At 34.6% G+C, this 26,919-nt stretch overlaps 1 protein-coding gene and 1 long non-coding RNA gene across 7 annotated transcripts; one reads left to right on the plus strand and one right to left on the minus strand.

Moving 5' to 3' along the window:
• Window positions 1-17,160: 17,160 nt before the first annotated feature.
• On the minus strand, window positions 17,161-26,566 carry ODAM (odontogenic, ameloblast associated). 4 transcript variants are annotated; one of them, XM_082726342.1, is made up of 12 exons: window positions 26,498-26,566; window positions 25,663-25,728; window positions 25,535-25,576; window positions 24,632-24,679; window positions 23,853-24,086; window positions 23,166-23,213; window positions 20,954-21,058; window positions 20,119-20,166; window positions 19,278-19,349; window positions 18,690-18,851; window positions 18,427-18,484; window positions 17,161-17,426 (listed from the first exon to the last, which is right to left on the minus strand). In XM_082726342.1, exons 2-11 carry the CDS (start codon window positions 25,711-25,713, stop codon window positions 18,455-18,457), a joined length of 840 nt encoding a protein of 279 aa, XP_082582468.1. In that variant the 5' UTR covers window positions 25,714-25,728; window positions 26,498-26,566; the 3' UTR covers window positions 17,161-17,426; window positions 18,427-18,454. The 4 variants fall into 4 exon arrangements, with proteins under 4 accessions (XP_082582468.1, XP_082582469.1, XP_082582471.1 ...); XM_082726343.1 differs by lacking the exon at window positions 26,498-26,566 and adding an exon at window positions 25,886-25,915; XM_082726345.1 differs by lacking the exon at window positions 24,632-24,679.
• On the plus strand, window positions 19,756-24,472 carry LOC309862478. Of its 3 annotated transcripts, XR_014310544.1 has the most exons (3): window positions 19,903-19,975; window positions 20,913-21,079; window positions 23,827-24,472. It is a non-coding gene; the product is annotated as an uncharacterized lncRNA (long non-coding RNA). The 3 variants fall into 3 exon arrangements; XR_014310542.1 differs by lacking the exon at window positions 20,913-21,079 and having other exon boundaries at window positions 19,756-19,971; XR_014310543.1 differs by lacking the exon at window positions 20,913-21,079 and having other exon boundaries at window positions 19,834-19,975.
• Window positions 26,567-26,919: the final 353 nt, after the last annotated feature.

Consider the following 26,919-nt stretch of genomic DNA (forward strand, 5'->3'; position numbering starts at 1 on the left):
CCCAGGAAAATTACAGCTATTATATATACTCAGAAGTGAATGGAATGGAGAAGTTTGTGGCTTGAAGGCCTCTCCCTGGGATCAGTTATTAATCAGTTGAATCATCAGCTATCACAATGTGTTGAAATTGAGAAATAAGCAACATTTACAGTTTCATCGAAACTTTAGATGAGTGACTACCAGATACATCTATCTGTGGTTTCTTTTCAAATTTTATTCATGTATATTCAGAGCTTTTTGTTTCACACGATGTTGCCCCATGATCTTATTTTTTAAAAACTTAATTTCCATAATTAAAAATATTTTGTAAACATCCTATTGGCATTGATTATGACTTATTGGAAAACATATTTGGTAGTATAATTTTAAGAAAATAAAGAGTATTAAGGAACACCTGGATTGCCTCAGTTAGTTAAGCATCAGACTCTTGATTTCAGCTGAGGCCATGATCTTGGGGTTTGTGGGACCGAGCCCCACATTGGCTATGCTGAGTGTGGAACCTGCTTAAGATTCTTTCTCCATCTCCTTCTGCCTCTCTCCTGCTCTCTCTCTCTCTCGCAAATAAATAAATCTTTTAAAAAATAAAGTGACTCTAAAAATAATTATCTCTGGAACTGGTAATGAAGTGAAATGAAATTTATAAAAGTCATCATGGTGTCTGACTTCACAAATGATGGTTTCACAAACATAAGGGCTGAAGCTTTGAGTAAGTGAGACCTATTCCTGCCGCACATCCTCAGGGTTCCATAGATAATTATGTTCCTCAGCTAATGTAAAGGTGTATGAAGACACATTACATAGTAATTGGAACCAGATTAGGGTCTTCCTATGTTAGTTAAGTCTGAATGTAAGTAGTGGAATTTTGAAACTGAGCAGTATCAGGAGGGAATGATTGTTCTTTCTGATCAGTGATCTAATTTCACCCTCCACATCAACCCACCAAGCTCTGAAAAGCTGCAATTCTGGATAAATTCAGGCTATAGAAGCAGTCTTACTTTCATGTGTTAAATCTTATGTTCAAATGACTAGAATCTAATAAACAGAAAACAGCTCTGCCTAAAAGAGCAAAAATTATATATACAAAAATTCCCTCTGCAATGTCTTCAGCATGTGGCTGTCTTTCAAAGGGCAAGGTTAACCTAGGGAAGAGCAACTAGGATGTTTTGCTTAGAAAGGATGTTTGGCTTTCAGAAGCTGGACAGGTTGGGGGTACCTGGGTGGCTCAGTGGGTTAAAGCCTCTGCCTTCGGCTCAGGTCATGATCCCCTGGGATCTAGCGACACATCAGGCTCTCTGCTCATCAGGGAGCCTGCTTCCTCCTCTCTCTCTGCCTGCCTCTCTGCCTACCTGTGATCTCTGTCTGTCAAATAAATAAATAAATAAATAAATCTTAAAAAAAAAAAAAAGTTTAAAAAATTTTAAAAAAAGAAGCTGGACAGGTTATCATATGAAAGGGAGCTTAGGTTTATTTATTTATTTTGGGGGGGGTTATCAGATGGCAGAAGAAAATGAATATATCAAGATATTAATATGAAAACAACCAAAATACCCATTGATGGATGAAAGGATTCAGAAGATGTGATTTGTGTGTGTGTACACACACACACACACACACACACACAATGGAAACTACTTGGCCACAAAAAAAAAAAAATGAACTCTTGTATGGATTGACCTGGAGGGTATTATGTTGATACAAGTTAGGCAGAGAAAGACAAATACCTGTGATTTCACATATACGTGGAATCTAAAAAACAAGCCAACAAACAAAATAAAATCAAACAGAAGCAGAGAATAGCTTGGTGATTACCAGAGAGGAGTGGCATTGGAGGGTGGGCAAAATGGGAGACGGGGTTCAAGAGGCACAAACCTCTAGTCATAAAATAAATAAGCAATGGGAACGTAATGTACAGCATAGTGACTACAGTCAATAATATTGCACGGTATCTTACATAACTTAATATGGTGATGGGGAAGCTAGGCTTACTGTGGTGATTAGTTTGCAGTATATACAAATACTGAATCAATAGATTTTACACCTGAAACTAGTATGTCAATTATGCTTCAAAAAATATTAAAAATAATCTGTAAGGAAAAATGTTTTGAAAGTTAAAAAGACCTATCTACCTCCAGGTATTCAAGGAGATGTAGAGTAACTATAGGCTATGGTGTAGGAAGCAGAGATTTTGGAATGGTTAGATGACCTCTCTTGTACCTTTTCAATTATAACACTCAGACTGGGTGGTAAGTGGAGATGAGAATACCTACGGGAACAGGTTTAGGAGTTAATGCAATAAAAAAAGCCCCTAGGCTTATTCTCATTAAAGGATTACAATTAGTGGTAGGGAAATGCACATTTTACGCCACCCTATGAGAAGACTTATCAATGGATTAACTCAGTAAGAAGCAGAGATACCTACTTCCACATCTTGTGGCTCACAAAGTTTGTAGAAATTCAATACATACACATTCTTTAGGCATTTCTGTTCTCTCTTTTCTTGTCATTGAAAAACATAAGAAATGACTATAAGAAATAACCTTTGATAGACTTGCATACATATTTGGTACTCAGGAGGAATTTTTTATTTGAAAAAAGACTGTGACATTTTACTTCTAAGAGAATGGATGCAGATAAATATCTGAGTTATCTTCAAAGCCTGTAAGTGTTATATATTCAGCTTGAAGTGTCCCTAGTGACTATGATTCCTGCAAAAGAATTAGAATCTTATTGTCAAATGTTGTAGAATCTCAGTGGTTGTCAATTCCACAATCTGCAATGCACACATAACTTTCAGTTGTTGAAAAGGAAGGTGGTCATAGAGTTCTGATGCCTGAAGTCAGCACCAGCAAGTGCCAGAGTCATGACCAGACAGCCCTGTGACCACCATACTGTTCCTTGGAGTGGGCCTAGCTTACCATGACACGATTTATACGCTTAAGAAATACTTATTGAGTGAATAATTTAGGCTCATTAGAAGTTGCTTTGGATACTTCTTTATGCTCTTTTTCAGTCATAACAGCTTGAAACTCAAAAGTCCCATAGCTAAAAAGCTCCATTAACTGTCCCCAAACTCATGAGACATGATTTTATCAGCATAATTTGAATTTTATGCCAAATTCTATGGATAATTTGATATTTTTCACATGACTCAAATGATGGAAATTGCCATATTTGAAATATATTTCAAAAAGCTTAGGTAGCCATTCTACCTGCAAAATACATTAGTTTATTTTCCTCAGAATCAAACCAATTTTGGTTAAATACAAAATTTTAAAATGAATGACTTCCTTCTATGAACTATTACATTTTTCCTAAAATGTTTGAATAAAACCTAAATATTTTGATACAAATCATGGTTTACAGTGCTGCTACCCTGTCTGTGTTACACAGAGCTCTGTAGATACTGCCTGTGGTTTCTCCTAATAGACATTTCCCCCTGACACATGCTCTTCATGCAGAGATTAAGAAAATGGCCTGTAGAATCATGAATCCAGGATCTGAATCATGCCCTTCCAATTACTTGGGCAAATCATTAACCTTTTATAACCACCCATTTATTCAGCATTAAAAAAAACATTAACAACATTTTTCCTGTTTGTCTCCTAGCTTAAAAAATTTAAATAAAAATCATGTTTTCTATGTGGCAGCATATTGAAATCAAAAGTTTTGAATTTGAACCACTTGTTTCCTTCAGGTGTATATCTGATCACCATGTTCATGGTCCAGAGTTTCAAGTTTTCCCCCCTTTATTTTTCTCTCTGAATTATTAAAATATGAGAAGCCTTTTGTACTTAATAGAGGCTCTAATTACACTAAGTTCTAAGGGATATAGTATAATTAGAAAATGTTTTATTAGTTTACATTATTTAAGGTAACATTGTCAGAAAATGCTGATGTGTTAGAAGCTGACAAATGCTTTATATAAATACGTTATATTCATCATAGTCCTATAGGATAAACTCTGTAATTATCCCCATTTTACAGATGAGGAAAGTGCAGTTTGGAAAGTTAGATTTCAAAAAAAGAAAGAAAACAAAAAGAAAAAAGAAAGAAAGTCACTTAACGCAAATCTAGGAAACTGTGGAACTGGAATGAAGAGTTGTTTCCTAACCATAACACAAGTAACAAGAAATGAATTAGAGGAAAAATCCACTTAGTGAATTACAAGGTGGCTATAGAGATTTTAAATAGCTATATAATCTGTAATTTAATTAATTAATTTATTATGTATTTATTTATTTAAAGATTTTGTTTATTTATCAGACAGAGTGAACATTCAGGAAGAGTGGCTTGTGGACGAGAAGCAGGATCCCCGCTGAGCGGGGAGCCCAGTGTGGGACTCAATCCCAGGACGCTGGGTCATGACCTGAGTCAAAGGCAGATGCTTAAATGACTGAGCCACCCAGGTGCCCCTAATCTGTAATTTTAAAAATTGTTTTTATATCAGAAGTGGTTATATGCCAACCCCTTTGGATATTAGGCTACAACATATAACAAAGATGGTCTTTTAATTTTATGTACTTAAAAGTATAACTGTATGTTCAAAAAGATAACTTTGATATGGACAAGGGAAGTTTTGAATCAGCCACAAAAATAATTTTTATAACTGGACAACCTTGAAGGCAAATGTTAAACTGTTTTTAAGATATATCAAATATACATAATTCTTAATGGAAATTGATATGATAATCAAAATGTGTTGATGGCATTTTCATGTCTAATTTTTTGAGAAAATAAGTAAACAAGGCTGCTCATCTGCTGGCTTTTGCCATTTAAGGTATGAAATTATCAATGGAGGAAATTAGGTTGTGTTCAAACTAAGTTATAGTCATTAATTTACTAATTTATTAAGCATTTATTTTGCTGTAGCAACAAATCAGACACTGTGGAAGTCACAGGCACTCTGGTACTCGGTAGCAAAGACACTGTTCATGGCTTACTAGAGCTTACAGCTTGTTAGACAAAATACAAGTAAATAGAATTTATAAATGAAATGATTAAGGGAATATGGATATTGTAGAACTACAGAACAGGCACCCCAGGCTAATATAAATGATTTATGAAAGAGTAAACCAGAAAAAGTAAAGACCTAAGTGATACAATATTAGCCAAATGAAGAAAAGGAAGAGTAATATTCCAGGGAGAGGGAACAGAGTGTGAAATTTTAGATATCAAGGGCTCATGGCATATTTTATGAAATGTAAAGAGGTTTATTTTGGTTGGAATATAATGATCAAAGTGTTTATGACTGATATATTAGCAGGACCAAGTAATATGAACCTTTAAGCCAATTAAGAGAGTTTGGTGTTTAAGTAGAGACCAATGGGAAGGTGTTGCGTGGTTTTAAGCAAAGGAGTAACATGATAGAGGTTCCTTTTTTGAATGAACACTCTGTTTTGGTGGAAACTAATATGGAAGTGATAATATATTAATCCTCATAAGAGATGATTATGGCCCTCATGAAGGTAGAGACAGTAAAGATAAAGATATTCAAAGATATTTATGATGGAAAATCTGAAGAATATAAACTTTACCTTCTGTGACAGAAAAGTTTATATTGAACTAAAACTCCTCCTAATACAATTATATAAATTCTGGATATAATATGAAAAACAGTAGTTGGAAGGCATTGGTGAGTGACCAAAGCAGGTAGAAACTTAAGGAAATTAGACTCTTCCAAGAAAGATTGAATATACATTTAAATCACTTTTTCCTCACAGACACTCTTCATCTGCAGGGTGTGGGGTTGGAGGCTTCCTGAGTAAGGAAGTGATAGTCTCTGAGACATCAGAGAAGGGAGTTTGGGGATGCCAAAGTGGGGAAGTCCCATAATGAAGGGAATGTCTGAAGTGGAATCCTCAAAATATGTATATAAAGTCTTCCTCATTTCTTGGCTGACTACTAAAATATGCCTATGCAAAGCAAGACATCAAGGATCCCAGGGAAAAACAATAGCTGGAAAGTTGAAGAGCAGAGTAGAGATTTCAGCAACTTCCTTTTGTGGTGGACTTGAGTTAGGAATTAAAAGTTCCATTACTTAGAGGAGATTGATAAATACCATAAGTTTTCTATTCAAATACTGTAAGGGCAAGCCATAGGTGTAAATACCATGTTGATAGGACTTAGTTTTGCCCTAGCCATGAAGATAAAAGTGAAATGAATTTATGAATGTTAAAGAAAAAAAAGCCTCCACTAAACCAGTGTAGATCCTCCACTGTATTAACTATATTAGCACAAAATTCATTCTTCAAGGGAATATAACAAAAGGTAGAGCCTCTACTATATATCATTTACAAAGTCAACATATAATGAAAAGATTACTAAGTATGCAGAAAAAATCCAAATTATATTACTCAGAGTTTTCCAGGGAAATTGAACCAGTATAATATATCTCTTTTCTGTATCTACAGTAGATCCTCAATCAACATGGGTCCACTTAAATGTGGATTTTTTTAATAGCAAAGTACTGTAAATGTATTTTCTCTTCCATATGGTTTTCTTAATAACATTTTTTTTCTGTTTATTGTAAAAATACAATAAATAATACATATAACATACAAAATATGCCCTACTTAGGTTATCAGTAAGACTTCTGGTCAACAATAGGCTATTAGTAGTTAAGTTTTTGGGAAGCCAAAATCATATATGAATTTTTTACTGTGGGTGGGGTTGACACCCCAACCCTCATGTTGTTCGGGAATCAACTGTGTATCTAAATCTATATATCTTTAATGAGAATTATTATGAGAAATTGACTCAAGTCCCACAATCTATCACGTACAAGCTGGAGACCCAGGATCGCAGTGGTGTAATTCAGTTTCGGTCCAAAGGCCTGAGGACCAGGAGAACCCATGGTAGAAGTACCAGTTCAAGAAACAGAAGATGAAATGAGATGTCCCAGTTCAAGGAGGGAGGCAGAAAAAAGGGGAAAGTTCCTCTTCATTCTGTCTTTTGTTCTATTCAGGCCCTTCCTGACTTGGATGCTGCCTACCTACATTGGGCAAGGTAATCTACTTCACTGAGTCTACCAATTTAAATGCTAATCTCTTCCAAAAACACCTTCACAGACACACCCAGAAACATTTAATCTTAGTGCTCTGTGGCTAGTTAAAATGACACATAGATTAACCACTACACAAGGAAATGTTACCCATTCTCAAAAGTAAAATCAATCAGTAGACCCACAGATGAGTTGGGAGTTGAAATAAACTGGTAAGGATTTTAAAATAACTGTAATTGAACATGTTGGAGGATTTATGGGAATATGATTAAAATATTGACTGAAAGGTTTAGTAATTTCTGGAGAGGTAAAAAAGAAAATTACTAAAAAATCAAATAGTAATCCAAGACCTTAAAATTTAAAAAAAACTTATAAACTCAATGGATGATATTAATAGCAAAAGCAGATTGACTGTAATTGATAAAAAGGACCAGTGATTAATAGAAAATTTCCAAACTGAACAACTGAGAAAACTAAAATTAGCAAAGGCTCACTGATCTGAGGAAGAGTATCAAGTAATCTAATATGTATGTTATTGAAGTTCTAGAATGAGAGAAGAGAGAAAATGGAACAGAAAAATAGTCAAAGAAATACTGAGAAGATATTTCCAAATTTTATCAAAAATCAATGCAGATCCAAGAAACTCAGTGCAACAGGAAGGTGGGTTAATACAAAAGTAACTACATTTAAGTCTGCTGCAGTCAGCTGCTAATACCAAAGATAAAAAGAGAATCTTCCAAGCAGCTTAAGGAAAGAAAGACATATTGCATATTAAGGAAACATCATAAATGATAGCTGATTTTTCACCTGAACCAATGGAAGCTAAAAGATAATGTAATAGGCATTGAGTGGCTCAGTCGGTTAAGTGTCTGCCTTCAGCTTGGGTCATGATCCCAGGGATCCAGTCCCACATCATGCTCTCTGCTCAGTGGGGAGTCTGCTTCTACCTCTACCCCTCACTCTTTTTTATTTTTAAGATTATTTATTTATTTATTTGACAGAGAGAGAGATCACAAGTAGGCAGAGAGGCAGGCAGAGAGAGAGAGAGAGGAGGAAGCAGGCTCCCTGTTGAGCAGAGAGCTCGATGTGGGACTCGATCCCAGGACCCTGAGATCATGACCTGAGCCGAAGGCAGCGGCTTAACCCACTGAGCCACCCAGGCGCCCAACCCCTCACTCTTGTTTGTGATCTCTCTCTCTTAAATAAATAAATAAAATATTAAAAAAAAATGTAATGTATTTAAAATGTGAAAAGGAAAAAAAAATATCAATTTAGAATTCGACATCCAGAAAAGATAATCTATAAAAATGTGGACATGTAAACATGATATACACATGTATTCCATGATAAAGGAATTTTTAGGTTATAAAAAACGAAGGAATTCACAGTTACCAGACACAAATTGAATAAACTTTAAAGAAGGTTGAAGCTAAAGTGAGACTACACCAGGTGAAAACTCAGAGCTATAGGAAGGAAGTAAGGAAGAGCACTGAAATTACTGTGTAAGTAAATATAGGTGTGTCATTTTCCTTTTTAAAATGCTTTAAGAGTTAATAGACATATAACTTAAATGCTTTAAGAGTTAATAGACATATGTGGAAGCAAAATATATGAAAGTATTACACAAAAGACAGTAGAATGTAAATAGTATTATATAAATTGTACTATAATTGTGTTACAGGAAAAGAGGTAGTATATGAATTCTACATAGCCCATGATGAGTTAAGGATGTATAATATAATCCTCAAAGAAAATCCTAAATGATATGAAATTTTTAAGCTAAAAACCCAATCAAGGAGATAGAAAGGAAAAATAATAATATGGGTTTAATTTAAAAAACAGAGGGGAAACACCATAGGAGAAAACAAAAAACAAGTGAGTAGACTTAATCCCAGTCATTATCAACAAATTCACTAAATTTGAATGGACTAAATATTCCAACTAAAGGATAAACTTTGAGGCTGGATAATAAAGCAAGAGCCAACTGTGTGTTGTTTATAAGATACATACTTTAAATATAAAGACATAGCTGAAAGTAAAAGGATGGTAGAGCATGTATCATGTAAACACTAAGCATAAGAAGCTGGTATATCTTCATTTAATATTAGACAAAGTAAAGTTCAAAATATGATGTATTATTGGAGATAGTTAGGGTCATGACATAATTAAAAGATCAATCCCTCAAGAAAATATGAGTCCCAGATGTTTATGCATCTAAAATCAGAGGTTCAAAATATGTGAAGCAAAAATTGGCAGAAGCAGGGAAGAATAAACAAATCAGCCATCACAGCTGGACATTTTCACATCTGTTTTAATTGTCAAAATATAGGAAATTTGAATGAAACAATCAACCAAATTGATCTACTGGCATTTGTAGAACATGGGACCCAGGAACTGCATTATATATATTATTTTTAAGTGCACAGACAATAATCATTAAGACAGACCATAGTTTGTGGCAGTGACTGTAACAATAAATTTTAAAGGAGTAAAATGATATAAAATGTCTGGTAGAGGGAACAGCCACTGGGTATGTGTAATGTTCTGTTTGAGGAGCAGCCAGTAGCATGACAGAGTGGGCCAGGCACCGCTTACGCTTGAGGTGGACTGTGGAACAAAGATGGAACTTCAAGTCACACATAGAAGGACATCCTTACTGAGCAACCAAGAGTGTCAGCTGTACCCAAGGTGATCTCAGCAACAGCAAGTACCTGTGGCGGATTTCCAGGTGGAGCTGAGACAGTCATTCTCAGCTGAGACACCAAGAGATGGTTGAAGCAGTGTTGGAGTATCCAGGTAGCTGGTTTCTAAGGGGAAAACCAGGTTAGAGCTGATGCAGTCATGGTCAGTAATAAAGAAGGAACGGGGTGTTTACAGGCAACTTAATTGTTTGGGATATGTTCAAAGAATTTTTTTTTCCTTAAAAATTTCACATGATAAACATATTGCAGAAAACTTTAAAAAAATAAAAGAACAGGATCTTGATGTTCTTACCCTGACACTTTTGTCTATTATTTTGCTGTCATTGTTGTGCATGCCTTTTATGCATACTTAATTTCTGTTGAGTTTCAAATTAACGTTATGTGAATGTACTTCATTATAAATGTCTGCTGAATATCCTGCTAATGAATGTTTTGCAGTTCCCTTTTGTGGGGAGACTTCTTTTGTTTTCTTTTTTTTTTTTTTTTCTGGTAGTTTGATAAAGTTTCTGTGAATTGCTAGGCATAACAGGATCATTTCCTTAGATAAGCAGGTATGAAATAAATTGAATCAAGGAATGTAAACTTAAGGTGCATTTTATAAATTATATTGCAAAGTACTGTATTAGTCTCTCTGTTGCTTTGAGAAAATGGACTGCTAGTTGCAATACACTTTCACTGCATTAGTTGTTTTAATTATGTATCATTTGTGCCTACTGAGTTATATATAAATACATCACATTCATTATCAAAATGATGTGAAATACTTTCCCATGCTTATTTACTAACTATTCCTTTTATGTTTAGTCTTTTTCTCACTTCTTTTGTTTTCAACAATGTATTTGAATCAGCTAACAATATAATAAAAATATTTATAGAAAGAATATATTTTCCTGATTTCAATGGGTATATTTTAAAATTAATAATAACATATACTAAAAATACTCAAACATTTAGATACTTAAAACCATTTCTTGATAATGCATGAATGAAAAAAGAAAGGAATGATTAGAATTTTATATCTTTAACATATTTATATAAGAATAAAAGAAATGTTTACAATCAGTGATCTAAGTTAGGGGTTGGCAGATTATAGCCTGAGGGTCAAATATAGCCCACGTTTGCTTTTGTCAATGAAGTTTTATTGAATCACAGCTATACCCAGTCATTGACATTACATCTAAAGCCAATGTAAGAAGAAATAAAAAATTGAGACAACCTTGTATTTAATAAAATATAATTAAAAACTTTCACTTAAAGAAAGCTCTGGGCCCAAATGACTTTACTGGTGAATTCTATTGAACATTTAAAGAAGAAAGAATACCAATAACATACAGGCTGACTCAGGAAGAACAGAATTTCCAAACACTTATTATGAAACCAGCAAAAACTCAATATTTAAACTGCCAAAGATATTATAAGAAAAGAAAATTGCCAACTAATAGCATTCATGGACAGAAAAGTAAAAATCATTCATAGAATATTACTGGGTTAAACCCAGTGATTAGAGAAAAAGCTCTCTAAAGGCCTGATATTTACAGGAATCTATTTTAGATCTCTTTTCAAGTCAGCATGATTATATATAAACTTTGTTTAAACCAAAAGCCTGATTTATGGCCCACCAAACATACAAACATACACTTAATAAATGAGTAGCCTAAAGGAAAACCATCTAGTCCTTAAGATACTGATCAATGCAGTCCTTGACATTAAAGAGTTATTCCTACCTATATGTTAATCTATAATCTTTTGAGCATTTATAAAATGTGAGAAGGCATATTATCTTGTAAAACTGTTCATTCTCTGAAGCACTTCCATCCCTGTGAAGAGCATGTTTCCTGGCAGGTGTCTTAACTTAAGCTCTTAAATAAAACTCTCTTTCTTACTTTTAGAGATTCTAAACAGTTTGTTCATTTTGTGTTGATACCAGCAATATTTTAAAAAGATATTGCATTACAACAAATTCTTTCTTTTTTTTTTAGGAATGTAAGGTTGATTCAACATTAAAAAATTAAACTTTGTAATTCACCATATAACCAACTCAAAGGGAAAATTAATATTATTTCAGTAAATCATTTGACAAAAGTTTCAGCTAAACATAATAAAAATTCTCACCAATCGAGAAATAAAAGGATTTCTACAATCTGATAAAGGTAATTTATGGGAAATGCACAACAGACTTAATTGTGAAATAATAATTGCTTTCTCCCTAATGTAAGGGACAGTGGAAACATGTCCACTTTTATTTCTCTGCTCACCACTACAGTGGATACCCTAGTCAGTATAACAAGGTAAGAAGAATAATTGCAAACATATAAATTATGTAGACACAAGTAAAATTACTTTTATTTCCAGAAAAATATATAATTTTTTGATAGAAAAAGATATGGAACTCACAATGTATTTACAGAAACTAAAAAATGTATTTAGTACAATCATATCATACAAGTGAAATGTATAAAAATCAACTGCCTTTCTACATACTGAGAAAGGAAAATGAAATTTAGGAACATAAAATATTCAGAAATAAATTTAACAAATATTACAAAGACTCCACATTGAGAGACACAGTACACTTCAGAGATACACTTAAAAAGACCTAAGTAAATAAATATATACTATGTTCATGAATTGAAACACTCAATATTGTCAAGATATCAAGTCTGTACTAATTGATTTGGGAATTCAGCACAATCCCACTAAAATTCTAGCATGGTAGATGTTGGTAAAATCATTCTAAAATTCACATGGAAATGCAAAAGGTGTAAAGTTATAGTAATCAATACCATGTATTATTGATGCAAAAACAGAAAAAGCATTAAATGTAATAGAGTCCAAAACAGACACAGATAAAGCCAATTGATTTCAGTAAAGATTCCAAGGCAACTCAATTAGAAAATGGTAGTCTTTTTTTTTTTTTTAAGATTTATTTATTTATTTATTTGACACAGAGAGAGACATCACAAGTAGTCAGAGCAGTAGGCAGCGAGAGAGCGGGAAGCAGGCTCCCTGTTGAGCAGAGAGCCTGTTGTGGGGCTCAATCCCAGGGCTCTGAGATCATGACTGGGGCCGAAGGCAGAGGCTCAACCCCCTGAGCCACCCAGGTGCCCCGAAAATGGTAGTCTTTTAAAATGATTCTGTATAACATCAGCTAGGTCTCTGTGTGAAAAAAAAAAAATATATATATATTCTTGGCCCAATATTCATACTCTACACAAAAAATGATAGCTACAGACCTAAATAATATAAAAGCTATAGGATTTAAAATTCTGTAAGAGAACATAGGAACATATATTCATTACTTTGGAGTAGGTACAGATTTCCTTAATAGGACATAAGAGACACTAATCTTTGAAAACTTGACAAATTGAACTGATCAAATTAAAAGATGTGTTTTTTAAAAACCCCATTAAGAAATGAAAAGATAAGCTACACAATGGGAAGTATTCAAAATACATTTATTTGTCAAAATATGTCCATCCATAATATATTAAAAACTCATAAAATTCAATCATAAAAAGTCAACAAAAGAATATAATTTTTGGAAATGAAGATACACAAATGGTCTGCAAGCACAGAAACACTATTTTGGTCGTGAGGCAAATGCAAGTTAAAACCATGAGATGCTTCTTCATACTTGTTAAAATAGCTAACGTTAAAATGACAATTTTGAACTAATTTACAATTTTAGATTAGCTGTAGACTTTGCTATTTAATAGATTAGACTGAGATATAGATGTAGGAGTCAGTGGTCTTTTATAAATACTTTTTAAAGTAAAAATAATATTCATGACAATGTTCATGCAGCAACTTTTGAGAGGAAGGGATGGAAGTCATACTGCATGAAGATTAACCTCTGAAATGATGTGTGACCAAAGAGCAATTCACAAAGATGATTTTCTTTTTTTGAGATTTTATTTATTTATTTGACAGACAGAGATCACCAGTAGGCAGAGAGGCAGGAGAGGCGGAGAAAGAGGGGGAAGCAGGCTCCCCAGCAAGCAGAGAGCCCGATGTGGGGCTCGACCCCAGGACCCTGAGATCAGGACGTGAGTTGAAGGCAGAGGCTTAACTCACTGAGCCACCCAGGCGGCCCTGAAGATGATTTTTTTAAAAAAAGATGATTGTAAGTGTTGGCCAGAAGGTGGAGAAACTGGAATTATGACACATTGCTCAATCAGAGTATAAAATGGTACACCCATATTGGAAAATGCTTACCAGTTATTTATAACATACGCTTACTCTATGATTTTCCTCTCCTTCTTGGTATTTATTCAAGAGAAATGAAAATACACATTCATGAAAGGAATTGTATAAGAACAGTCACAGCAGCTTTATTTGTAATGTTCAGTAATTAGGAAAAACCCAAATGTTCTTTTATAACAGAATGAATAAAGAAACTGCTACTTCTGTACAATGTGATATCCAACTGAAATAGTAAATGGATGAATCACAAAAGCATTATATTGAATAACAGGTGCCAGATACAAAAGAATATATAGTATATGATTTAATTTGTATAAAGTTCCAGAACAGGCAAAATTAATGTATATTGGCAGAAAAAAAATTTTTTTAAAGTAGTAGCCTGGCATGACAATAGGAGATGAGACTGACTGGAAAACAGCAAGAAGGACTTTCTAGGGGTGATAGAAATGTTCTGTACTTGATGGGATGGTGGCTACAAGGTATACATATTTGTGTGTGTGTGTGTGTGTGCGCACGCGCGCCTGTGAATAAAACTCATCAAACCACATACTTTGAAAATCTGTGCATTATAGTGATGCTAGATTATGATGATAGATTGGATATGGATATAATGAAGATGAAGTCATGCATGGATTCTATATTTTAGTCTTGAACTAATTCTGTTCTAGTAAAATTTACATAGGAAACAACCAGTGGAAAAAGTCTGTAGGGAAAGTTTTGAGGAGCATTGCAACTCATTCTGCATGAATTTGTGGCATGATAAGTGTAAAAAATATAAAAGGCCTCAAGACTGTAAAAATATTTTCCTTAATTAAATAGATGTGTGATGTCTCCTCCCCCAAAGAAACATTTAAAGCAAAACAAAGCTTTATGGATTATAAAATCTACATAGGACTGATTTTAAAGAAATTATTTTATGTAGATTTATTCTGTTCAAATCAGTACAAAGTGCATTGGTTAAGCTTTTTCTCCTTCACTTTTTTTCCCCCACTGGCCAAAATATAGTCAATGTAAAAATTATCTTGATGATGAGTAGTTTCACTTAGCTACATTCCTCAGATCTGAAGGTAGTTGGAATGTTAGGGTTAAGACAAATAAAACATAGTTTTTTGCTTGTATTCTGGTGATATTTCCATTTAGTGTACCTCCTTGTCTTTCGAATTTTGCTAACAAAAATGGTAGATTCAAAGTTCTTTTATAAAGTACTTTGAAAATGTAGAATATTACATTGATAGCAATTGTAGTACTCAGGTTTTCAAGCATAGTTGTTGCTTACAAATACCTTAACATGACTTAACATCTTCCTGAAAAAGGTTGGATCCTGAACAGTCAGAGATTAGAGAATTTATTTTTTAAGTTAAGACATTAAATTGGATCTGTTAAAGCTATCCAGAGTAATACGGTCCTGTTAATATTGTCTAGAATAAAGAAATAATTTCAACATACTTAGCTTAATATGAATGTTTTTGTCAAAATATTTGTTCTCAGAGTAATAACGCTTAACATTGCATTAATTTTATGTGCTATTTCTTCATTTTATGCTTTTACCTATTACTGTTGTATTTATGTCATCCTCATATTTTTCACAGTATTTTTTTTTTAAATGGCATTTTTTTTTTAAAGATTTTATTTATTTGTCAGAGGGAGATAGTACACACAGCAGACAGAGTGGCAGGCAGAGGCAGCGAGGGAAGCAGGCTCCCGGCCTAGCAAGGAGCCGGATGCGGGACTCGATCCCAGGACCCCGGGATCATGACCTGAGCTGAAGGCAGAGGCTTAACCAACTGAGCTACCCAGGCGTCCCTCACAGTAATTTTTATTGTCACTCCTGATATTGCCACACTCTTGATTGGATTTTAGTTTGATGCTTAAGAGTTTTGCAGTTTTCCCCGACTTCTACTTCTGTTCACCGTCACGCTCATGTCTCCTCTTCAGTCTCTGACCATCCCCTTTCTCCTCCTCTTTGAAGAGAAGTTAGTGTGTGCTGTGTTTCAGAATGCTTTCTAAACACTCAGCATGAAATATCGCATGTAATTTTTTTCAGTGACCTTGTGAACTTTTGGAATTTGGGGACACAATGTTCCTAAGTGTTGAATACTTGCTTTCATCAGACAATTGATGTACGAATCTCTATGTCATGTCCAATATTAAGAGGTCATTCAGTTCCCCAGAATTATATTCATTTAACTCACCAATTTAGGGGGAAAGGAGAAAAATACAAGATGAAAGGGATTATTGGGTTGCTCTTCCACAGGGTAAGTAGCAATTTTCAGGAATTTTGATCAACTTTAAAGCCTACAATACTAACCAAATATATTTGAAACCACTTAACACATTCATGTATTCCCTCATTTATACATTCAACTTTCTTTCTGTATACATGCACTAACACACATCAACATACACTCACATAGTTATATGAGGCATATTAAATGTCAGTTTTCCTGTTTTCTCAGAATTTTAGCTTTAGCTCCAAAGCTGAGACAATAAATAAGACGTTTCCATAGTCACAGGTGAAAGGGGCGAAATTAACATTTTCTGAGTACTTTGTATGGCCAGGTATCTTATATGTGTTATTTCATGTAGTCCTTTCAAAAGTTCTAAAAGGTATTATTATGTCTGTTTTACATCCGAGACTCAGGTTAAGTCACTTGTTGAAGGCTCAAAACCACATTGAAAGCCAGATATGATGAAATCTGAAATCTGTGCCCTATTCTCAACAGAATGCTGCCTCCTCAAACCAGCGCACATGTTCATAGGGATCTAATCTTTTTGGTGAGGACAGCCATCTCTCTGCGGAGCTGTGTCTTTTTTTTTTTTTTTAATAATTTTTTTTTAAAGATTTTATTTATTTATTTGACAGACAGAGATCACAAGTAGGCAGAGAGGCAGGCAGAGAGAGAGGAGGAAGCAGGCTCCCCGCTGAGCAGAGAGCCCGATGCAGGGCTCGATTCCAGGACCCTGGGATCATGACTTGAGCCGAAGGCAGAGGCTTTAACCCACTGAGCCACCCAGGCGCCCCGCGGAGCTGTGTCTTACTGGGAGCATGCACTTCATGATCTCTGCCACCAAATGTTTTGACTCTGAAAGGAACGGCAACAGAAGGAGTCTAGCTAAATGAGCCTGGGGGTAATAATGAGATGATGTGTTAAAGGTTCGTTCATTAGTCACAATCACCACACTCATAAATTCAATGACAGTGTACCCTTATTCTCGTTTTCCAAAGCTACCCTTAATAAATAATAAATGCAATAATTAGTTGATCCAGTGATATTAGCTTTATTCTTGTTGATAGTTCTAGATTATATAATGAAAGGATATTTGAAAAGAAACATAATTTTGTAAAGACAGAACTTACATGATTATATTATATACTATGACTTATTTTAAAAATGTAATATTATTGATAAGTAAAAAGAAATTCAAGAGAAGAGTATTTTGTATATTTCAAAGAACTGCTATTGGCACTGAGGAAGCAGATAGCCTAAAATGATATCCGGGGCACCGCCATAGCTTTTTATCTGAAAAATAAGATAAGAATGCATTTTAATACCATTAGACTGTTTTGTGGAACATTTCTGAGATATTTTCTAAAATACTTAACAGAAACTAGGGAACTTTACTTCTGGCACTGTCACATAAAAGGAAGGTCATGCTATACCAAAATCCCTTAGTATTTCTGATTGAATAACTTGAGTTGACTTGCATTGTACAATATGTCACATTATAAAAGAGACTTTTCTAAAGAAATCTAGGCTAAACTATTCACTGTGGTTGTATTTTATAGAGTTTTTGTTGTTGTTTTGTTTCTTAACTGAAGAGTGCTGAGGATTCATTTTCATAAGAGGAGAAATCAGAAAAGATCATAGGCAGTAGGAAGGAGAGTTAAAAAAACAAAACAAAACAAAACCCCTTGCCTTTTACTTTTCCCTTCAGGCCAGTTGTTTGCTTTTTAGTGTGTAGTTTTTACTTCTTGCGCTGTCCCAGCCTGCCCACCTGTCAATCACCCACAAGCCTCATAGCCAACCAAGCCCAATAGGACAGGTAATTGATTAATTAATTATGTTTGATATGAAGGTCATGGCATTTTAAATTTCCATATGATTTTGCAATTTAAAAAAATCACTTTGAGAGTTTATTTCATTCCAGTCTAATACAGATGTATTGACATTGTTACAACTTCTGGCTTGCAAAGTGCTGATTTAGAAGAACTAACTCTGTACTGTGTTTGTAGAATGTCTTTTATATGGACCTAGTGTATTTACTACTCGTGTTTTCAGAGTCTATACCAAATTTATGGTATAGGCAGACATGATTCTCAAACATTTGTTTTTATGTTTAAAAAGTGGCTAAAGTCCCACAATTATTATTAGCTTTATAGAACTATAGAAGTACTTTTTGTTTGTCTGATTTTGGTAAGACCTATTCATTAATTCCCTGATGGTTTTTATTTTTCCCTCTTTTAATTTAGGATGTATCATGTATCATGCGCTTAATGCATGCCTTTTGGCAAATACCTACCAAAAACTCTGAATGGTTAGGAAACATCTTACGGTTCCTTTAAGGAATCGGTCTTGGCCTAGCGAGAAAAGGATATTTATAAGAAGTGCTTATTGAATCAAAATTAAATTATTGGCCTCCTTGTTTAAGGTAAAGACAATGTGTTTTACTATATCATTAACTCTCACATCATTTCTATGACTTAATCTTATAAATTAAACATGAACTTTATATTTTCCATTAGGTAACCATTTTTTACATAAAATAAATCTTTGATTCTCTACCTTCTTTTCCATCAGCTCTGGGGTAATAGTTGGGTCGACTGTAGGAGCAAAAGAATTTGTAGTACTGGGTTTTTGTGAAGTTGCAGGAATGAAAATTCCTCCACTGGCATGTTTAAAGTCTATCCCTTCTTTTTGTAAATATGGTATCACTCCTTCTGCTGGCTATATAGAATTAGAAAGAACACAAAGTGGTTACAGATTCAAATACAAGATCAAAATTGGGAAGAATATAAGGCCACAGGATTGAGATGTAAGGCAAAGAATTTATTTAGGAAGTAAAGGACTTTATTAGTTTTTTAGATTATAATCTATCATAGAATGATTATAAATATATACTGGCAAATTTGGATGTTTCTTAATACCTGATTTTAAATGAGTGTCCCTAGGAGTGTATCTGACATAGAGTAGTAAATCTATGATGGACTGAGGAAATTGGACCTTGACTGGTCAAAGATTACAGGTGGAAGGAAAAATGATTCTTTATGAAAAATAACAGTGAAGTCCATTCAAATGAACAATAGTGCAGGAACCTTAGGCTGCCAGTTGCCGACTCCTGGTGGCTAGCACAGGATCATAAGAGGATCTTACCATCACAGCAGTGTCGGGAGCTGTGCCTTGGAGGGGGTCTAAGGCTAGTTGCTGCTGTCCTCCTGGCATAACCTGTAACGTTATAACGTTGAAAAAAGTCTAAATTTTTCCTCTTTAAAATATGTAGTTTTGCATGCAAGGCAGTTGCATCCTTTACAACTTGTTCAATTTTAGTTACTTAAAACCAAAAATAATTATTTAGATTTGAGAAAGAGAAAAGTGGCCTCGGACACAGGACACACAAGTCTGCTTGTGTTGTTAGGAGCTTACTGGATATTCTCTGCTAGGCCCTGGTGTTCTGTTGAACATGAACAATCCTACAGAACACCGGCATCAAGCAAGGTCATGTCTGAACACGATGAAATGCAACAAAAACAAGACGGCTGTGTAATCTTGTCTCAAGCAAGGTTGCCACGCAAGCCACAATAATGCCAGACATCCTCATATCCTGGATAATTTGAGTAACTCTTCCTTCTTTAACAATCAGAGCCTTTGCCTTGCTCTTCTTTGCTTTTATCCTCTAGGAAGGAACTAATTACTAATCACAGACTTGCCCATCACTTCTTGAGAACACCCGATTCAGAGTGAATCATTACTCCTAGAATTCTCTGCAAAATCGCCTGACTGAAGAATCAGTCACCTTCCTATTAAGACACCCACAGGTCCCCATATGGCTCTTCCCTTGTTGAAATGAGTAGGTAAATCTAATTTTGTTCAACTATGGGTTTGTTCCTAATGGATTTTTGGCTGAAGGGTGCTCATAGATTTAATATGTTATGAAGCAAATCATTTCAAAAGTTAGTTTTTTTTTTTTCTAAAATGAAACGTATGCAATACTTACAGGTTCTGCTTGTACTGGAATATATCCAAATTGAGTATAGAATGGCATCTGTCAGATTTTTGGAAAATGTGTTAGATTTGCTGTGATGATTTTGTCATAATTTTGTAATAAACGATTATTTAAAATTATATATATATATATTTATATTACATTAAATGCTTTTTTGAAAGTTCATATATTCTAGGTGGTAAAAATTATTGTTAATTTACCAAGCATCTTTTTAATACCATACGGCTTTGAGGTTAAATTTCTAACACGACTTAATTAGAATTACTACTACCAGTCACTTAAAGCACAATTTTCAGTTTTCTCTAATTTGGTTTTAGAGTGGTGATAAACTGTTAATTTTCCCCCCCATTATACCTAACAGGAATCTAGTTATGTATGGGCCACTTGAAATTACATTAGAATTCTAAAAATATGCTGTAGGTCCACAAAACTCAATAGTAATGTTATCTAATTGTATCTAGTGATCATAAGTGCCTTCCATCATGGAAGCTTTTTTTTTTTTTTTTCTTGCAATAACCACATGTAAATGTGACAAGAAGGATCCTGGTAGCTTTTTGAAAGTTAGAAAAAAATTTTACCAAGATGATTCATCTTTTGGCCTCCGATTTTGTTGAAATCCACTCACCGAATTCATTCTTTTAAAATCCAGCCTTTGAACATTTCAAAGTTAGTGAAATGTTAGGATAACACACTGTATCTTTTTGTGATCACCAGTTCAGGCTGTTGAACTTTTGCAGTAAATACACTCAAATAGTCTCTCCTTTGAAAATTTACTGTCTCTCTAGTCTCAGATGGAACTAGTCAGACTAAAATCAAACAGCAGTACCTGCTCCTCAAATTGCTGCTGTCCCATTTGTGGAGGTGACTGTGTGGCTGTTTGTTGAGATTGTTCCCAGGGTAGGAGCATGTAGACTGGATAATACTGCAGCATCTGCTTATAAAAGAAAGATATGTAAGAGCTTCCTTGACATCAGCAGAGGCATTTTAAAAGTTTATATCTAATAATTTTATATATCTAATAATTTTATATTATATATTTATATCTAATAATTTTTATATATCTAGTAATTTTATGATCAAAATAATGCATGGAACAGCCTTCTCAGACTTTAGAAATAACTCATATTGTATATGACATTGGACTTTGTTTCAAGGTTGCTTGGCCAAACGCATGAAAGAAGTAGCAAAATAATAGGCTTAAATTTTAGGGGCGCCTGAGTGGCTCAGTGGGTTAAGCTGCTGCCTTCAGCTCAGGTCATGATCCCAGAGTTCTGGGATCGAGTCCCACATCGGGCTCTCTGCTCAGCAGGGAGCCTGCTTCTTCCTCTCTCTCTCTGCCTGCCTCTCTGCCTCCATGTAATCTCTCTCTGTCAAATAAATAAACAAAATCTTTAAAAAAAAATTTTTAAGAAAGGGCACCATGGACTTTGTGTACAAACTCTGTGTGTGTGTGTATAAGCTGTTATATATATATTCTTTATATACAAACTTAATGTACTTACTTTGTGAATATCTAAGAAGTCATGGCTGACTTGCTGAACATTTCCCTATATATTTTGAGAATCATTATTCTACAAGAATGTTAGAAGTGCTATGATAAAGAATGAATTCTCAAGAATGTGTTGCCTTTAATAAGTGCCACTTTATTAAGATAATCCATAAGACTTTTTAGAATATTTGGAAAATCCAGAAATAGACAAGGAAGAAATAAATCACTTGCAACTTTACCATCCACATTATCATGTACTGACTTCCATTTATGTCTGTGTGTGTCTATACATGCATACATGTTTATAGAAAATGGGGATCTTAGTACATATATAGAGATTAGTATGTTTTGTGTCCTTGCCTAATTAAGTAAGAGACTGTTTTAAACACAAGAGTTTAAAAAAAAAAAAAAGCTATAGTTTGAGAAGTACATTTTATGCAGTGGTTCTTATTTCTGGCTAAGAATTAAATCACCTCTTGAGCATTTTAGTAGATAATTGTATGTGGGATCTACTCATCATGTTTTGATTCATTAGGTGTGGGTAGGGTCTAGGCATTTGTAATTTTCAAAATTACCAGCAGAGCTTCTGATGCAAAGCTAGAGTGGAGAACCACTGGTTTAGTGGTTGAGGAAGGATGAAGAATTATATTCCAACTCAGCTACTTACTTTGATTAGGGTTGGGGATTTAATCTCATTAAGACTTAGTTCCCTGATCCTTAAAATGACATAATCCCATTTACCGTGTATCTAATTCTCTAAATGCTCTGGCATAGAATGAGGTAATGTCTAGAAGTAAGTTTTATTTTATAATGAGTGTGGGATAAAAATTACATAATTATGATTACAGGAGAGTCAAGTGGTGTAACTTTTTATGAAATGGTCAGTACTCTGCTGGTGAATAATTTATCCATGTCCATATTTCTTTGAACCTAGTCTATTGTAAAGTTAATTAGGTGAAACTAATCTGGAAAGAGTTTTCCACATTACTCTAATGAGTATACTAATTGGCATTCATTTTTTAAGGTTTCTTATTTAATGGAAATCCCCCCATTTGGTTGTAATATAGAAATAATTAAAAATATACAAGAACCTGGTAATATTTTGAACAGAATGCTCCGAGTGCCAAATAATGTGGCAAGTGTTTCTTATCTCTACATCATATCATATTTTATCAGTTTAATGCATCTACCTCTGAAACAAATTTTGGATTGAGCAAAGTCAGCCCATGGTATTTCTCTTGAGTTTCCAAATGCCAGTACAAACACCGTTCAGAGGGACCAGGACTTAGGGTTTATTGAGCTCCTTTATTCCCAATAGAGTAATGCCCTGGAAACTCAGGGGTTCTGGGGACTCTCCTTAGCATTATTAAGTGAGCCTGACATGATCAAACTGATGACAGCCCAGCAATAGTGGTACTAAACAGTGATAATTACATTAGTTTTCATAGCCCTGCTCTAGGAGTCAGAGCTACAAATACAAAAGAAAGCATTAGATAGAGAGTATAGTTAGCCATCTGTCTGTAGGAGTGGTGGTATTCCACTCATTTACCTGAGCTTGCTCTTGAGGCATTTTGAAGGAGAGCACATAGGGCAAAACCTGCCAAAAGAGGCATAAAAAAGTTATACTTAAATCTTTTTTTTTTTAGAGGGAGAGAGAGCTAGTGCACATAGCGGGGAGGAGCAGAGAAAGAGGGGGAGAGAGAATCGTAAGTTGGCTCCACGCCCAGCACGGAGCTCCACATGGGGCTCAGTCTCACGACTCTGAGATCATGGCCTGAGCTGAAATCAAGAATTGGATGCTTACAGCTGAACCACCCAGACACCCCAGTTGTACTTGACTTCTTAATGTAAAATTCCAGAGCTGTTTTTCTTAGACCCAGTCATATACATTTACAATTTGTATTAAAGACTTCTGTGACAACAAAAGGTCATGTTATATGTATATCCTTAATGCAAATTGTTTCTTCTTTAAAGAGGAAATTTCCCTAATTATCTTTTCTCAGATATGTTTTTAACACTCTTGATTTGTGGCTGTGATAGAATAGCTGATTTAAATGGTATTTTTTTTTCATGTTAGAAATCAGAAAAGGAAGTACTTCCAGTGATGGTAGAGCAAATAATGAGAAAAATGTCTTTCTCAGTAACTCCTGTCTTAATTTAAAGATGATTCCTACTCATTTTCACATTCAACGTGTGTTCTATCTCCTCAGAACAGGATGGGAGAGGCCCGACTTACATGATTAGGGCCCTGATGGCTCTGCGGTGGTGTTTGAGGCTGTGAAGGGTCCAGCTGTCCCACCTGGGTTCCTTGGGCAAAATTGACCCATCCTGGGAAAGGCATTTGATTTGGGAACCGTCCAGCAAACCGGTTAAGAGCTGATAAGGAGAATTGAGAGAGCCCTGGAACTTGAGCTTGCTGCTGCTGTTGCAGAATCCCAGAGAAAGGAGGGATCCACGAATTAAACAGGCCCTGGAAGGACACAAAAGAAAGAAAGGAAGTATTTCTCTTTCATTTTGCAAAGAATTTTAAATCATTTCTGAGCAAGAAAAAAGGAAAAAGGAGACAATTTCTATAATATCATTACTGCATTATAAAAAAAAAGGACGGCATCTTAGCACATTATGAGCTGTGCAAGTAGCCTGAACAATGTCAACTTTCCAGTGCTCATAAAAAAAATTTGGGACAGAGATGGATAAAAAGTATGGTTTCTACAGTTTGCCAGACTGGTTTTAAGTCTTTATTTTTCATAGTTGAGTATGACTGTGTGTAAATAGTCAATTTAACTATCTCACAGTTGTGAGAATTTGTGCCCGGCACTTTCCAAGTTTTCAATAAATGTCAGATTACAGCTTTTACTTTTGTCTTCAAACACATGGTCGTTAGAATATGTGGGACAAATTCATAATCTTAAAAATTGAGACTTCAGAAATGAAATCAGTGAACATTTTGTTCTCTACAAAGTACTGTAAGAAATAAACAGTCGAAAAGCATTCTTAAAATAATTATCGAGGTACCTGAAGCTGTAGTGGTTGAAGTTGAGCATTATTAAGACTCAGAAGTAACTAGAAAAGGAAAGATAATATGAAAACAAGATGAATACACATGATGAAACTATTGAGAACAAGGTTTACTACGAACGTAGAACAAGCCAGGGCTGACTGATCAGTTTCCTGCTAGGGGTGTTTTCTTACTAAGCCTGTACTAAATTACAGTGATTAGAGATTGGGATTTAACGACCTCTCCTCCACTGGGTCTGAGATTGTGCAACTTTAGCCCATTCCTGTGGTGTCAGTCATTTTTATGCTCTTAAACACCTATATACACCCATATTGGGTGCTATTAGAATAAAAAGATATATGAGATACTGTCTCTGCTTTTAAAGATTTTATACTCAGATGGGGAACAAATAATATTGTAGAAAAAAACATGGAATACCAAATAAACATGAATGTTGGAAACGCATTTGATATAAGAGCTACTGGATAGGAATTAGGAGAGATTAATTACGGTTTTAAAAATACTTATTTATTTTAGAGAAAGAGAGAGAGAGAGAGAGAGCAAGCATAGTAGGGGGATAGGGAGAGGGAGAGAGAACCCCAGGCAGCCTCCCTGCTGAGTGCTGAGCCCAGGGAGAGAATCTCAAGACCCTGAAATTGTGACCTGAGCCAAAATCAAGAGTAAGAAGCTTTACTGACTGTGCCACCCAGGTGCCTGCCTCTCCCCTCCCCCCCCTTTTTAAAAAAAAATATATATATATATATAATTTTTTATTTTTCTCTCCCCTCCTTTTTAAAGATTTGTCTATTTGAGAAAAAGCAAGCTGGAGAATGAAGGTTTTAATCTCTTTTCCACTGAGTTTCCTTAAAAAACAAAAACGAAAACAAAATGGAGAGCTGCTTATAAGTATTTCAACTAACCTCATTGCTGTTGCTTGCAGACATCAGGCGCTGTGGGATAATCTAAAAAATGAGAAACAGAAATGGTCAAAGAAGGATTTGTTACAGGTCTCACACAATGATTTTGGATGTACCATGAAATCACTTACTGGGGCTGACATTGTGGCTCCCAGCAGCCCAAGAAGAATTACAGTCTTCATTTTCAGATGAAATATCTAGAAAATAAGTTGTGAAGTTGAGCTTTAAATGGACCCTCTATGTAAAAATCATGATAACAATAAGTGGTGATATTGTTTGATCAGAAATGTAGTTGGGTGAGTTCTGTAGTATTTACTTATATGTTAGGATTTAAAATAAAAAAGGTAAACTTACAAATATCTATAACAGAACCTATTCTTTTTCTCAGAGCAGTTGTTTAAAAAAATCCAGAATTGTTCGCTTGTCCTTTTAGCTTGACCAAATGATTCCTTTGGTGGCATGGGATGTAGCTGAATGAGTTAATGAACAAGATGGCCTCGCTGCTTGCAATGTTCTGTACATCAGGAAATGGGTCCTTCTGATCATGGGAGGTCCATGACTGGGGTCAGTGAACTAGGTCTTTATTGTGAAAACAGTTTTAATGTCTATTTAACATAGTAATAAAAATACTACAATAAAGATCTGACAATAGTCCTATAACAGATACAAATCTTTTAAAAAGATTAATAACATGAAATACATTAAAACTGAGCAACTGAGTCAATATTTCTCTAATGTAAGGAAAGAGATTATAAAATCTGTAATATAAAATATGAAAACTGTAATATTAATTTATAATGCAACCTATGGAAGCATATTATCTCTTGTCCTCCAGGTGTAAAAACTCCTGGTCTAATTCAAATTACTGATCTATGTAAGCATTGCGGGGGATCCTGGTAGGTTATCCTTCTGAGTTGACTGATTAGGGTTCTTAAAATTATGAAAGCAAAGATTTTGATATCTTACCTCAATCCTTTGCCTAAGAAGAGAAATCTAAACCCATGCAAGATCTGTGTTCTTTTTATCTTTCAGTTCAGCTGCTTGAAGCTTCTCTTAAATTTAAAAACCCATCTTTATAAAAGAATGACCAATCATTTTACAAAGGGACCAGTGACTCAGTGGGTTTCAGACAATGGCTTAGCTAATAACCCCTTTCCTAATCATCTAGGCGGGATAGGGATTCCCACACTTTTAGTGATCATTCCTGGCTTCTGCTTTAGTTATGATGAAGTCTTCTAGAATAATTTTATTCTGTTCCTTTTATCATTCTCGATATGAATACAGTAGTAGAATAACTTTTAAGCCTTTGTTCAAAGATTAATGGGTGATTATTTTTTATTTCAAGAGTCAAATACAGAATTATTAAATGTAAGACATAGATCTAAAAG

Source organism: Mustela nivalis (genome assembly GCF_964662115.1).
Source record: "Mustela nivalis genome assembly, chromosome: 4".
Classification (NCBI taxonomy): Eukaryota; Metazoa; Chordata; class Mammalia; order Carnivora; family Mustelidae; genus Mustela; species Mustela nivalis.